The sequence below is a fragment of the Gadus macrocephalus genome, chromosome 5, assembly GCF_031168955.1.
Source record: "Gadus macrocephalus chromosome 5, ASM3116895v1".
In the NCBI taxonomy this organism is placed as follows: Eukaryota; Metazoa; Chordata; class Actinopteri; order Gadiformes; family Gadidae; genus Gadus; species Gadus macrocephalus.
In genome coordinates this window covers 18715559-18730681 of record NC_082386.1, presented here as the reverse complement: position 1 = coordinate 18730681, position 15123 = coordinate 18715559, and the positions used below count along the sequence as shown (strand labels likewise).

The following is a 15123-nucleotide window of genomic DNA, read 5'->3' as shown; positions in this document are numbered from 1 at the left end:
GGTCTGGTCACAGACCCCCATCGGACCGTCCACAGGGGGGTGGGGGGGGCTTTATAGCGCAACACAGAATAGGTGGTTGTAAAGAGGTTTGATTGCACCGCTGTGCTGAAGCGCGTCCCCTGCAGACACTTCTTGAACAGCTGGAACATGAGAAAAAAATAGAAAGTAGAGACAAAAAGTGTCGCGTGTATCCCAGGCGTTTGGCGCCCCCGTGCGGTGGAACAGGAATAATGCAGTCGGACAAACAGCGGCTAGTATTTTAAATGATCCTTGCTTTTTATTCATCAAAACATCAAATCAATAGATTACAAAAGTGAATCGAAACTAAAAAATATATAATAAAACGAAAATAATTCAGTGCAAAGTTTGGGTCTGCCCTCTCCTCCGCCGAACCAACAGATGAATAATAATTATAAAATCTGCTGAATCTTGTCCAGGCTGAATCCAGTGCATGGATCTTTGGCTGCTGTGGTCGGAAACATGGAGCGCTCTACACACCATCAATCCCTCAACGTCTGAAAGAAAACCGGACAACAGCTGGACTGACAGGTGCGAATGAAGAGGGCCCCAGACCACCTACCCCCCACACACACTCTCAGCCCCCATGGAGGTCTTCTGGGGCCCCCCTGTCGGGCCCCAGAGCCTCGCCCCCCCCCCCCCCGTTGACATCAGTAGACGTCCCTCAGCGAGGTGACTGTGAGGGCCCGGCCCAGTTCCTCCGCGCTGGTGGGGCCCCAGGGGACGAAGCCCACCTCCCGGCTCCTGGAGGCCATGAGGAAGCCGTTGGAGCCGAAGCGCCCGGCGACGTCCCCCGCGTCCAGCCAGACGAAGGGGGCCACGGAGGTGGAGCGCAGGGTGACGGTGTAGCCTCGCTCCCCGTCCCCACGCACCTCCGCCTGGGGAGGAAACAGCAGAAACGTGGGCCCTTGGCTCTGGTAAATGTTAACGGACTGCATTATATACTAGTGCTTTTATCCAAAGCGCTTTACTATATTATATCGCATAACCTTCACCCTTCATACACACACCGACGGCGGTGTCAGCCACGCAAGGCGACAGCCTTCTTGTCGGGAGCAATTAGGGTGAGGTGCCTTGCTCAGGGACACCTCGACACCGGGAGGAGCCGGGGATCGAACCAGCAACCTTGCGGTTACCAGCCAAGCCGCTCTACCCCCTGAGCTACTGCTGCCCGGTTCGGTGCTGCCCGGTTCGGTGCCGCCCTCGGTTCCGCTCTCCAACGGTTCGTTCGTGTGATTGGGCCCTTGGTTCTGTGAACATCCTTACTGTAGCGACGGAGATATGTTTATATATTTCTGCTGACAAATGTAGCTTATTGTAAGTCGCTTTGGATAAACGCGTCTGCTAAATGCCCTCACTGAGAATGTAAAGGATTTATTATCGGTCATTATCGGACATTTGTTATCGGACATTCTGTTGTAAAAAAAATAGAGACGTTTAATATAAACGAGAACGACCTAAAGGGTCAGATAAAAACCAAACGACGAGGAAACAACTAACTGTAAACCATATCTTATCTCAGAGAGGAAGCTAGGACAAGCCTTCATCGACTCTTCAGTGACCCCCCTATAACAGAGTAGTTCCGATTATAAAGTTCCATAATTACATTATAACACTTTTATTAAACCACACATCCTCTCAGATTAGCAGGTGGCCATTTTGTTCCGTGTTGTTCTGTTTGGGGGGGGGTGTGTTGGGAGGGGGGGGGGGGGGAGTGTGTGTGTGTGTGTGTGTAGGTGTGTGTGTGTGTGTGTGTAGGTGTGTGTGTGTGTGTGTGTGTGTGTTGAGGGGGGGGGGGGGGGGGGGGGGGGGGGGCGGAGGAGTGTGTGCGTGACATAAAGCACACACACACCAAGACTAGCTGAAATAGCTCAAAGCTCAGACTAGCTTGGAGTTTATGACGCCTCATTTATCAAGGGCCACACTCTTTATCACCCTCAAATTGTTGCCCTTTGCATTTCATTTCGGAAGCATTAAAACCTATATTAGAGCAATAGGTTCATGCAGTTATGAAGTACAGTCTACAATTACGTCAGCATCTAGTGACCTGTGACTGCTTAATCTCATCTACCACCTTTATGATTCCTCCCGAGGCCATCCGTTGAATTTATATGATATAAATATGCATTAGGGGTTGCATTGAGATTTATTACTTATACTATTATCATTATTTGGGGCAATTTCTTTCAAATGAAAACATAGGCCCTGTGTATTCAAACAGACCGCCTAATTATGCTTAACCAAGACCAAATGCTCCTGATTGCAGAGTGTCTGGGTGACCCATCTTTAGGTTAGGGGCCTCTGTGTCTCTATCTTACAGTGATCTTAGGGGCCCTTAAACCCAGTATCTTAGTGATATTAGGGGCCCGTAAACCCAGTATCTGACAGTGATGTTAGGGGCCCTTAAACCCAGTATCTTAGTGATGTTAGGGGCCCTTAAACCCAGTATCTTATGGTGATGTTAGGGACCCTCAAACCCAGTATCTTACAGGGATGTTAGGGACCCTATAAACCCAGTATCTTACAGTGATGTTAGGGGCCCTTAAACCCAGTATCTTACAGTGATGTTGGGGGCCCTTAAACCCAGTATCTTAGTGATGTTATGGGCCCTTAAACCCAGTATCTTAGTGATGTTAGGGGCCCTTAAACCCAGTATCTTACAGTGATGTTGGGGGCCTTTAAACCCAGTATCTTACAGTGATGTTAGGGGCCCTTAAACCCAGTATCTTACAGGGATGTTAGGGGCCCTTAAACCCAGTATCTTATGGTGATGTTAGGGGCCCTTAAACCCAGTATCTTAGTGATGTTAGGGGCCCTTAAACCCAGTATCTTATGGTGATGTTAGGGACCCTCAAACCCAGTATCTTACAGGGATGTTAGGGACCCTACAAACCCAGTATCTTACAGTGATGTTAGGGGCCCTTAAACCCAGTATCTTACAGTGATGTTGGGGGCCCTTAAACCCAGTATCTTAGTGATGTTATGGGCCCTTAAACCCAGTATCTTAGTGATGTTAGGGGCCCTTAAACCCAGTATCTTACAGTGATGTTGGGGGCCCTTAAACCCAGTATCTTACAGTGATGTTAGGGGCCCTTAAACCCAGTATCTTACAGGGATGTTAGGGGCCCTTAAACCCAGTATCTTACAGTGATGTTAGGGGCCCTTAAACCCAGTATCTTACAGTGATGTTAGGGGCCCTTAAACCCAGTATCTTACAGGGATGTTAGGGACCCTATAAACCCAGTATCTTACAGTGATGTTGGGGGCCCTTAAACCCAGTATCTTACAGTGATGTTAGGGGCCTCTATGCCCTCTGCGTCTCGCGGCGAGCAGAGGAAGTGGTGGTTTGCCGGGCCCCACCGGGCCCCGTGGGGGTCCTCCAGGTGGAAGGCCAGCAAGCAAGAGCGGCGGGTGCAGTTTCCACAGCCCTCGAGCAAGGCGTCGACGGGCTGCCGGAAGATGGGCGTGGCGCTGTTCCCCCGCACGAGGGTCGCGGGCGAGCTCAGCGTGCACACGGGGTCCAGCCGGGACCAGGACAACACTGAGACCTGGACCCCGGACCCCAGAACCCCAGACCCCTAAATGTTAGGGTTGAGGGTTCAAATCCCCCTGATACACTAGGTCTGTTAGGATTAATATTACTACTTTTATATATATTTTTTTATAATATTACTATTATTATCATACAAATAGTGCCTTTCTGTTTTCAATCATGATTTACCTTTAGCAGAGGATGGAAAAAATACATTAAAGAGAAAGTTAAAATGACTAAAGTTGTCAGGTTTTTTTAGGTATACAGCATAAAAACACTCATAAACGTAACTTATATTCCATCTCTTTTTTTGTCCCACTTTGATAACAGTAATCACTCATTGTCTGTTCATACTAGTGCTTACTACTATTCCATGTTTATACACTCGTCCTTGCAGGAAACGAGATCACCACCAGCTATTCTCCACCAACGGTTTGGTTATTAACGGGCCACACCTGGGCTGTGAGATTGAGGTCGACGCTCAGGTCAGACACGGCGTACATCACCATGGAAACGCCGTCCTCGAACCCCACTGGCAGAACCGGAGCGAAGAACCGCTGGGCAAAGTAGTGCAGCATCTTCCACTTGCCCCCGAACTCTGAGGGAGAAACAAACATTGGATTTAGCATCAGCTAAAGTCAATGCTAAATCCCATGCTAGATCCAATGCTAGATCCAATGCTTAAGCCAATTCTAGATTCAATGCTAGATCCAATGCTAAAGCTAATGCTAGATCCAATGCTTAAGCCAATGCTAAATCTAAAGCTTCACAATCCGCAGTGGTGAAGCTTTATCAACTCAAATTGGACTTGAGAATCTTTATACCCGACGGAGAGGAGACCATTCCGGAAGGGCGGGAGACGTACCGATGGAGGACCAAGAGGGGGCCTGCCAGATGTCGTTGAGCTGCCAGTAGAGGGCGCCCATGGTGTGACCTTTGCCCCCGACGACCTCGCTCCGACTCCGCCTGTAGAACTCCGTCTGGGCCTTGACGCACTGGGCCTGCATCACCTGGAGCAGCGGTCCTCAGACTGGTGAGCTTACCACCAACACCACCACCCCCTCTACCACCACCACCACAAGCTAGGGCTCCATGTTAGCCTAGCGACCCACCTCTAGCGCTAGTAAGCTAGCAGTATCACCACCAAACGTTTTAAACAATGTGGCGCACGTTACCATTGCATATAAAAAGCGGTGACCCAATCAACTTGAGACCCAATGAGCTTTGGCAGACTTGGAAATCCTTTTTGGTGGTTTTAATAATATAGAATGTGTTTTTTGCTGTATTATGTGGAAAATAATAGGATACAAATGCTTGATGGAAAGCTGGACAAAAGGGATTTCTGATTGCATTGAAAATGGCCACGTTATGGTACAATATGTCAATCATCACAAGTCTCCTTCAGAGGGTGTGAGGAACCGGAAAGTTGACGTGCACGTAGAGGACACCTCCCTCAACAATCTCTGGCGTCACCGACTCACCGTGTCAATTACAAAGGTGCTCAGGTAAGCGCTAGGCACAATTTCTCCCACAGGGGGGCGCAAAATCACACATAAGTGGCATCTACTCTTAAAACAGTCCTGTCGGTCTGTGTGTCTGTATGCTTGTGTAAGTGTGCATGTGTATGCGTCTGTGTGTTTGTGTGTCTGTGCGGTTGTGTAAGTGTGTGCATCTCTGTGTGTGTGTGTGTGTGTGTGTGTGTGTGTGTGTGTGTGTGTGTGTGTGTGTGTGTGTGTGTGTGTGTGTGTGTGTGTGTGTGTGTGTGTGTGTGTGTGTGTGTGTGTGTGTGTGTGTCTCGGGGGGGGCGGCGTACCTGCGTGATGTACAGCGTGTGTCTGTATCTCCTGAGGGGGTCCGTGGCGTACCTGCGTGATGTACAGCGTGTGTCTGTATCTCCTGAGGGGGTCCGTGGCGTTGGGCAGGTGGTAGTGGAGGCCCGCCTGCTCCAGCATCTGCCGGTTCCCCTCGGCGTGGTGCTGGCGGTGGGAGGAGAACGGGCCGTCCCAGCTCCAGTCCTCTGGGACCGAGACCTGCGGCCGCAACACCAACCGGACCGGGACGCGGTGAAACACAAAAGGAGGCCGGCCGTTTGATCCTCATGCACTGCTCCATGGAGGTCTTATGTTGTTATCATTTCTAGAATCAAATCCTCTATTTACAGGGCAGTTATTGTGCCAAACAGTAATAAAAAGCCCTAAAAAGTGGAAAAACAATACAGAAATTGGACAAGAAAAGCCTATGTCCATCTAGAGGGTGGAGAAGGTACACCTCCTAGCTCCTAGTTTAGTCTCCTTACCTTCAGCAGGGTGGAGAAGGTACACCTCCTAGCTCCTAGTTTAGTCTCCTTACCTTCTGCAGGGTGGACAAGGTACAACTCCTAGCGCCTAGCCTCCAAGTCTCCTAGCCTCCTCACCTTCCGCAGGGTGGAGATGGTACACCTCCTAGCTCCTAGCCTCCTAGTCTGCTAGTCTCCTAGCTTCCTAGCTCCTAGCCTCCTAACCTCCTAGCCTCCTAGCCTCCTCACCTTCTGCAGGGTGGAGAAGGTACACCTCCTAGCTCCTAGCCTCCTAGCCTCCTCACCTTCTGCAGGGTGGAGAAGATACACCTCCTAGCTCCTAGCCTCCTTACCTTCTGCAGGATGGAAATGGTACGCCTCCTAGCTCCTAGCTTCCTAGCTCCTAGCCTCCTAACCTCCTAGCCTCCTAGCCTCCTCACCTTCTGCAGGGTGGAGAAGGTACACCTCCTAGCTCCTAGCCTCCTTACCTTCTGCAGGATGGAAATGGTACGCCTCCTAGCTCCTAGCTTCCTAGCTCCTAACCTCCTAGCCTCCTAGCCTCCTCACCTTCTGCAGGGTGGAGAAGGTACACCTCCTAGCTCCTAGCCTCCTAGCCTCCTCACCTTCTGCAGGGTGGAGAAGATACACCTCCTAGCTCCTAGCCTCCTTACCTTCTGCAGGATGGAAATGGTACGCCTCCTAGCTCCTAGCTTCCTAGCTCCTAGCCTCCTAACCTCCTAGCCTCCTAGCCTCTTCACCTTCTGCAGGGCGGAGAAGGTACACCTCCTAACCTTCCTAGCCTCCTCACCTTCTGCAGGGTGGGGAAGATACACCTCCTAGCTCCTAGCCTCCTAACCTCCTAGCCTCCTAGCCTCCTCACCTTCTGCAGGGTGGAGAAGGTACACCTCCTAGCTCCTAGCCTCCTAGCCTCCTCACCTTCTGCAGGGTGGAGAAGATACACCTCCTAGCTCCTAGCCTCCTTACCTTCTGCAGGATGGAAATGGTACGCCTCCTAGCTCCTAGCTTCCTAGCTCCTAGCCTCCTAACCTCCTAGCCTCCTAGCCTCCTCACCTTCTGCAGGGCGGAGAAGGAGGGCCAGGACTGGAAGCCGTACTCGGAGGCGAAGCGCGTGCGGGGGAAGGCGCCCCAGTCCCAGCAGTCGCGGCTGTAGCTGTAGTAGTGGGAGTCCCCGTAGCGGGGGTCGTAGGGGTCGTCGGCCACCCAGCCCTGGCGCTCCGAGGCCAGCCCGTTGGTGGGGCTGGACGCCAGGAAGGGCCGGCTCTGGTCCTCCTAGCACAGCGAGGGGGGGAGGGGGTGGAGACGCCGTCTGGGCTCTGACACGCGCGAGCCTCGAGGCGTCCAAGCTAGCGTATGAACCTTTGTATTTGGCGGTGTGTATTAAGGTGACTCTGGAGTGCATTCTTTATTTTATTGCGGCTCTTATAATTTTTAAGCGAACTTTTGAAACTACTAATTTGCCAACCATCCGCAAACTAAAAATCTAAACCATCCACAAACTAAAACATCCCCACCCATCTGTAAACTATAAAAACCCAAACCATCCACATACTACAAATCCCCAATCGGCCACAAACTACAACATCTAGCTATCTACAAACTAAAAAACCCAACCATCCACAAACTACAAAACCCTCATCGTCCACAAACTACAACTCCCAGCTATCTACAAACCCTAACCATCCACAGACTATGACTCTGAAGAACCAAAAACGACAAAAAAAACACAACCATCAGCAAACTACAAACCCTAGCTATCCACAAACTACAAAACCCAAACCATCCTGAAATGTCAACAGCCTAACCACCTGTAAACTACAAAAACCCCATCGTCCACAAACTACAACTCCCAGCTGTCCCCAAGCCAGAGGGCGTGTCCTCACCTCCAGGACGAGGGCCCTGATGTTGTCCACGTACAGCTTCACGTAGTCCTTGACGTACAGGGGCCTCTCGGGCCCCGGGATCCCGAACCAGTTGGTTGCCAGGGCGGCCTCGTTCTCGTTGTTCCCACTCCACAGCACCACTGAGGGGTGGGACTTCAGACGCCTCACCTGGGGAGGACACGCACACGCACGCACGCACACACACACACACACACACACACACACACACACACACACACACACACACACACACACACACACACACACACACACACACACACACACACACACACACACACACACACACACACACACACACACACACACAATGAGATGATGAGTTAAGGGTAAGGAGATGAGATGATGAGTTAAGGGTACCGAGATGAGATGATGAGTTAAGGGTAAGGAGATGAGATGGTGAGTTAAGGTTAAAGAGATGAGATGATGAGTTAAGGGTAAGGAGATGAGATGATGACTTAAGGGTAAAGAGATGAGATGATGAGTTAAGGTTAAAGAGATGAGATGATGAGTTAAGGGTAAAGAGATGAGATGATGAGTTAAGGTTAAAGAGATGAGATGATGAGTTAAGGGTAAGGAGATGAGATGATGACTTAAGGGTAAAGAGATGAGATGATGAGTTAAGGTTAAAGAGATGAGATGATGAGTTAAGGTTAAAGAGATGAGATGATGAGTTAAGGTTAAAGAGATGAGATGATGAGTTAAGGGTAAGGAGATGAGATGATGAGTTAAGTGTAACGAGTTGAGGGTAAGGGGCAGCTGGTGACCTGTTGGCGGACCTCCTCGCGGACGCTGTCCATGAAGTCCTCCTCCGTGGGGTAGAGGGCGCAGGCGAACATGAAGTCCTGCCAGACCTGGGGAAAACGTGACAGGATGTTACCATAGCAACAGGCGTACCGGACCAATATAATAAAGAATCAGACCGTCATGGCTCACCCCAGCACTGGAGACAATAACAGGTGGAACATGTGTTTAAGGTACGCTTAAGGGGAGAGTTACACACACACACACACACACACACACACACACACACACACACACACACACACACACACACACACACACACACACACACACACACACACACACACACACACACACACACACAGTGACAGTAGTGGCGACAGCTCACAGCTGGCGGGTTACCATGACACCCAGCTCATCACAGAGGCTGTAGAACAGGTCCTGCTGGTACACGCCCCCTCCCCACACCCTCAGAGCGTTCATGTTGGCCGCCACCGCCGACTCCAGCAGCGACCGGACGCTGCAGAACACACAGAGGAGTGGCGTCAGCGTGACTCAGCTCTAACACACACACACACACACTTCCACGCCGCTCGTGAGTACGGGCTCCTGCCGTCAAATGACGAGCCATTTCATAAGAGGCCTGCGTCAAACCCGGTAAAAGTATACGAGTCAGAAGTACTTGGGAAATTTGACTGTTTTTTGACCGCCTGAGGAATGCCATTTGTGATCTCTGCCTGAGGAATGTCCTTTGTGATTTTTGTCTCTCTTTAGGATTACCCTAGTGATTACCCTGGGGGCAAACTAGTGAACATTCCTGTAAACTTGTTTACATTTTGTGTTTGAATATGGTGGCTAAAGTGTGGACAGATTGGAACAATTACTGGATGACGTGAGAAAAATTTTTTTCTCTCTCTCAACACACAGCAGTTCTAGAACTCTAACCCAATATATATTCTAGAACCCTTTCTGAACCGACAGTTCTAGAACTCCCCTCTAATAGGAAGTCCAGAACCTTTTCCCATCCAACACTTCTAGAACTCTCTCGCCCAATAAGAAGACTCGAACCTTTCCCACCCAAAGAGAGAACTAGAACTCTCTCGCCCAATAAGAAGACTCGAACCTTTCCCACCCAACGAGAGACCTAGAACTCTCTCGCCCAATAGGAAGACTAGAACCTTTCCCACCCAACGAGAGACCTAGAACTCTCTCGCCCAATAAGAAGACTAGAACCTTTCCCACCCAACGAGAGACCTAGAACTCTCTCGCCCAATAAGAAGACTAGAACCTTTCCCACCCAACGAGAGACCTAGAACTCTCTCGCCCAATAAGAAGACTAGAACCTTTCCCACCCAACGAGAGACCTAGAACTCTCTCCCATCCAAAACAAAGTCTAGACTTCCAGGTTGTTCTCACACAGCGGGAGAGACCAGGTCCTGGAAGGAGTGTGTTGGGATCCAGTTCGACCCCTTCATGAAAACCGCCTTCCCATTGACCCGGAAGTAGAAGCTGAGGCCGGGGGAACCCGGGACCGGTTCCTGGACCAGCTCCACTGTGCGGAAATACACCTGCGGACGAACAAAGAAAGGAAAGGCTCCGTTTTTCTTATTTGATTGCGACCCCAATGAAATAGCAAACCATAATCATTTACATTTAGGGCATTTAGCACACGCTTTTATCCAAAGCGACTTACAAAAGGTACATTTGTCAGAAGAAAGAGAAACAATATATCGCGGTCGGTACAGTTAGGATGTTCATAGAACCAAGCACCAACAATTGTTAGGTTAACCCATTCCCCTTACACAACAAAGATGGCTAGGATAAGATGCTACAAGTACTGTTTTTAAGTGCCAGGACGTACAACATACAATAAGAGTCATGCAGAGTCTAGGTGAACTCTGAACAAGTGAGCCTCGAGTCTTTTCACTGTATATTCTACAGCACATACGACATAACTCCAGGGTGGAGGGAAAGTGGGGCCCGATACAGAAAGTACAAGTAAGAACCATAAACAGAAGTACTATAGATAGAAGCTGAAACGCCAGAGGAGCTTCGCTATTCGGCCGAGGAACACGAACGCGGACCTGAGACGTTATGCTGCCGCGGGTCACGTTCCTCCCATGGACATTAAAAGGTGACATATTATACAACCAGGTGTGAGTGTGATTAGCCGTTACAAGCCGTTTTGAAAATGTGCAGCTTCTGACATCACAGGTGGGCGCGTCCACCTGTGATGTGTGCCGGATAGATCGGTCTACCAGCCTACCCGGTGGACCGAAGCAAACGCTGCTCGTCTATCCGGCACACATCTAGGCGGACACGCCCACCTTTGACGTCGGACGCTGCACATTTTCAAAACGGATTGTAACGGCTAATCGCACTCGAACCTGGCGGTTTAATATGGGACCTTTAACATGTAAATACAGACGAGGCGGCGGAGCACCTTGGTGTCTGCGGTGAAGGTCAGCCCCGGCCCCAGGACCCCCTGAAGGGTGAGGGGGTAGGAGGGCTGGTCCCCGTGGCCGCTGGGCCACCACAGCTCCACCGCTCCGCTCTGCAGGGTCGGTGGTTTGAACTCAAAGTTAGTGTCACATGCAGCCGCAGAACGTAAAGCGAGCGGCAAACTTCAAAATAAGGGTGTTTCTCTCTGGCCGACTGAGACGGAGTAAGAAACTGGTTTAGCCTCCATGCTGAACATTCCTTTGGTTAAGAGCCAACAACAAAACAGACGCAACACAACAGAGCCACAACACAACAGACCCACAACATAACAGACCCACAGCAAAACAGACCCACCACACACCAGACCCACCACACACCAGTGTTTATGTGCAGTGTGTTTCCGCGGTGCTCTGACTGGCGTACCGTGGTGACGTGCAGTGTGTACGTGTTCCTGGTCCTCCCAGGGAGGAACTGCACAGGGAAGGTCTGCCGCGTGTCCAGCCCAGGGAGGGAGAGGGTGAGCTGGCCGCGGGTCACCTCCGCCACCACCTCCACCTGGAGCTCCACCTGCAGGCTCCACCCAGAGCTGGTCTGGTCTGGACCCATGGAGGGGCACAGATAGATATATGAGAGACACATTATCATCAATATTCAAATTTACATTGGGAATATGATGCACATCTCCTTTAGAACTTGTGCTACTGAGCCACGGGTGTGGCTCAGTAGGTAAAGCGGGTTGGTTGGTAACAGGGAAGGCTGCTGGTTCGATCCCCAGAGTTCGAGTGTCGAGGTGTCCCTGAGCAAGACACCTCACAATAGCTGCTCTCGCGAGCCGGCTGTCGCCTTTCCTGGTTGACTCCGCCGTCGGTATGTGAATGTGCGCGTGAATGGGTGAATGTCAGGCGATGTTGTAAAGCACTTTGAGCGCTATAATCGGTGAATGTAGAGAACAATGCTATGCTAGAAAACTGTAGAGGGCAATGCTATGCTACATTATGCTACGTACTGTAGACAGGGACGGTGGCGAGGTGGACCACACGGAGGACGTCGTAGGCCTCCAGGCGGACCCCCTTCCAGAGCCCTGCGGTGGGGAAGGAGGGACCCCAGTCCCAGCTGAAGGAGCTCTGCTCCTGGATCGAGATTAGCACGTGTTGATTGGATTAGATCAGATTTCATCGGACCAGATTCGCCTGGATTAAATTATATTAGATGAATAACCTTAAAATGCGTTATGGGAGTTCAGATTGAATCCTTCAGCATCCTGCTGGTAAGACCCGGGTAACAGACACACACACACACACAAGTAACCATAGCAACCTCCTCCTCCTCCTCCTCCTCCTGCCCACCTTCCTGATGTAGTTGACGTGGCACTGCCCCCGCTGGACCTCCGGGGGGCAGTCAGGAGGCACCCTGTAGGAGTGCGCCTCGCTGCGCTGGGCGGCGTAGCGCACCGGCGACGCTAGGCTAACCGTCAGCACGTTGTCCCCCTCCGTCAACAGGGCCCCCACGCTGAAGTCCTGAGCAACAGACACAGAGTCTCGGTTTTACAGCCGTTATCTGCTTGTTTAAAGGTGCAGTGTGTAAGCTTTAGCGGCCTCTAGTGGTGAGTTTGTATAATTTTTTTATGATTTTCATGGGAATATATATACACTAATTGAAACAGCCTTTGATTGATATTACTTCCATATTCTATTCTATCTCTGCCCAGTCTGTTTCGCAGAATGCCATTGTTTGACAACAATACAATTGACAACATTGTACACACCACACCTTTAAGCCTTAAAGAAAAATAGAAAATACACCTGGTTCATCCGAGTCATCCTGGTTTTACATATTGATTTGTTTAAGATCTAACAGGAGAACACAAACAAACAAAACACACCTATAATGTGTATGATGTGAGGAAAACTGTTGCACTGGAGGACGATGTGATGACAATTAGTTGACTATGTTGATAATCTAAAAAAAATGACCATGTCGGTTGTGTTTATGACTTAAATAGTAGCTAAACCCTAAAAACTAAAGTTTAGAAACAGCCCCCACTCGAATGATGATGGTCAGAGCAACTGTCAAGATTGGCCATCTGAAACACCCACAACATTAACCTGTGATGTGTTACTCTGCCTCTAGTGTTGACTGTGAACTGCTTCGTGTGGATCGTGTGAATTCACCCAACGTACGTATTGCAGGAACATGTTGTCTGTCCTGCCGACAGCGGCTCCGTTTAGAGAGACTGTAGATATGGTGTCGATGCCCTCAAAGACCAGCATCACTCTCTGCTTGGCTCTGTTCGTCATTAAAGAACCGATAATAAAAACCGCAGCCATCAACAAAAAAAGGCAGGCAGAATACCAAATTTATCAATGTTTTCAATAACTTCAAATAAGAAGGGTAAGCAGTGCTTCTGACCTCATGTCGGAAGGCACAGTGAACGTGGTCGTGTACGTCCAGTTGTCCAACGCGATCCAGCCGTAGGCCACATCGTTGAACCTGTAGTAAGGGTCCTGGGTCAAAAGGGACACATGAAGGATTACACGTGGTGGGCGTAACCATGGTGACGATGGTGCGCCCGCTGCAGGCCGCCACTCTGACAGGGTGGAAGAGGGAGGGAGACTGAGGACAGGGCAACAGGACTAAAGGATGATTTGTGACACGATTGTAAAGTTCAGTTGCTCATACACACAATAGTTAGGGCCAGATCAATGTAAAACATTTTTTTTAGTATGATTGATATTGCTCAGAGCCAATGAAAATAAAGGGCGGCACCTGGGGCCCAATGAGGGCCTGCCAGCCCATAGTTTAACCCCGCCCCTGAATATACATGAATACATGTACTCGTCCTCATGCACAGCATTACCATGCAGAAGTTAATAATAATCAAACACCTGACTTGTAGAGTGCTTTTCATTAGGTCTTCCAACGCTGAGACAAAACAGATTTCCCCCTCAATTTTATCCAAAATTGTACAGTAAAATCTAACGAAATGTGGCCGGGCCGGGGCCAGAGCCAGGGTGAACCTGAGCAGCAATCCTCTGAAAACATATTCAGGATTTTATTTCAATGTCATTTCTAATATGATGAAGTTATAAATGTGTTGGGTCATTTGCGCTGACTTTCACTGTACATTTCTCAGTTTCTCAATTTCCACAAACGGGTATAGAGGGAGAACTTTACTTGAACAATGCTAGAGATTACTTCGGGGAAAACAATCGCTAGGATTCATCTGACAGCTTATTGGCTAAAATAAATTGTTCGCAATAAGTTTGCAAAAAAACTGGTTTCAGCAGTACGGAGTGCACAGCCCTTACGCACTAAGAAGAACCGTCTACAATCCCTTATAGCTGCAGACAGTTATGCGTGTGCAACCCAATGTGTAACCGCATGCCTTGAACGCTCCCACCTGTATGTACCCCTGCTTCAGCAGGGCCGTATGCACGCAGCCCGGGACCTCTGCAGGCAACGACAGGGATCCGTTGGAGTTCTCCAGAGTCCATTTACCGTTCAGACTGATGTTCTGCTGACCTGTGGTAACAACTTGCACGGACGAAACGAGGAGGCTCTTCCCCAGGAGCAGAGATAAACACAACAGCCCGCTGCACGTCGGAGGCATGGTCATGTTTACATCGCGGAGTAGCGGAGAAGTTTCCTCTCTGACTCGTACTTCCGAGACTTTCTTCCGTGTCATGTGACCGCGGTCAGCTGATCACGTGTGTTCAGGGAGGCGGGGACGACAGATACCGTGTGGCGATATTATGGTTCAGCTCGATGGTGTCACTCATCCTAAATATGGCAGGCCACTGAGGCCAGGCCTACAACCAAGAGTGAGTCACTTTTTGAGACGGGCATGACCGTGACGAGATGAGTAATCCGCATTCCAGGATTATGATGGGTCTGAGGACGGATCGGGTTGGTTCAACTGATCCAGTTGTAGTGACTTTGACAGTTTCATGTTGGATGGTACGGAAACGCAACCAGGTCATATGCTCGATACTGTAGTTTATAAGCAACAAATCACCTTTACATGAATTCATCTTTACTCTCCAACTTTACTAAGGATCCTGATTTTTTTTGTAGAGGGACAGTTCTATACTTATTTGTATATAGGCCCTTGTAGTCTGCAAATAACATAACCATTTAACACAAAATATCGAAACATATCGATCACAGAACATGTGATCAGCCCATATATGATC

General features: G+C 49.7%; 1 protein-coding gene across 2 annotated transcripts; it reads right to left on the bottom strand.

Annotated features, from left to right (window-relative positions):
• Positions 1-252: 252 nt before the first annotated feature.
• Positions 253-14618, bottom strand: manba (mannosidase, beta A, lysosomal). Of its 2 annotated transcripts, XM_060051421.1 has the most exons (17): positions 14331-14618; positions 13340-13434; positions 13111-13216; positions 12277-12447; positions 11937-12060; positions 11354-11526; positions 10932-11042; positions 9905-10056; positions 8891-9008; positions 8512-8598; positions 7727-7894; positions 6897-7115; positions 5416-5580; positions 4416-4560; positions 4006-4148; positions 3306-3566; positions 253-896 (listed from the first exon to the last, which is right to left on the bottom strand). In XM_060051421.1, exons 1-17 carry the CDS (start codon positions 14613-14615, stop codon positions 669-671), a joined length of 2751 nt encoding a protein of 916 aa, XP_059907404.1. In that variant the 5' UTR covers positions 14616-14618; the 3' UTR covers positions 253-668. The 2 variants fall into 2 exon arrangements, with proteins under 2 accessions (XP_059907404.1, XP_059907405.1); XM_060051422.1 differs by lacking the exon at positions 253-896 and having other exon boundaries at positions 3429-3566; positions 5364-5580.
• Between the last annotated feature and the right edge of the window lie 505 nt (positions 14619-15123).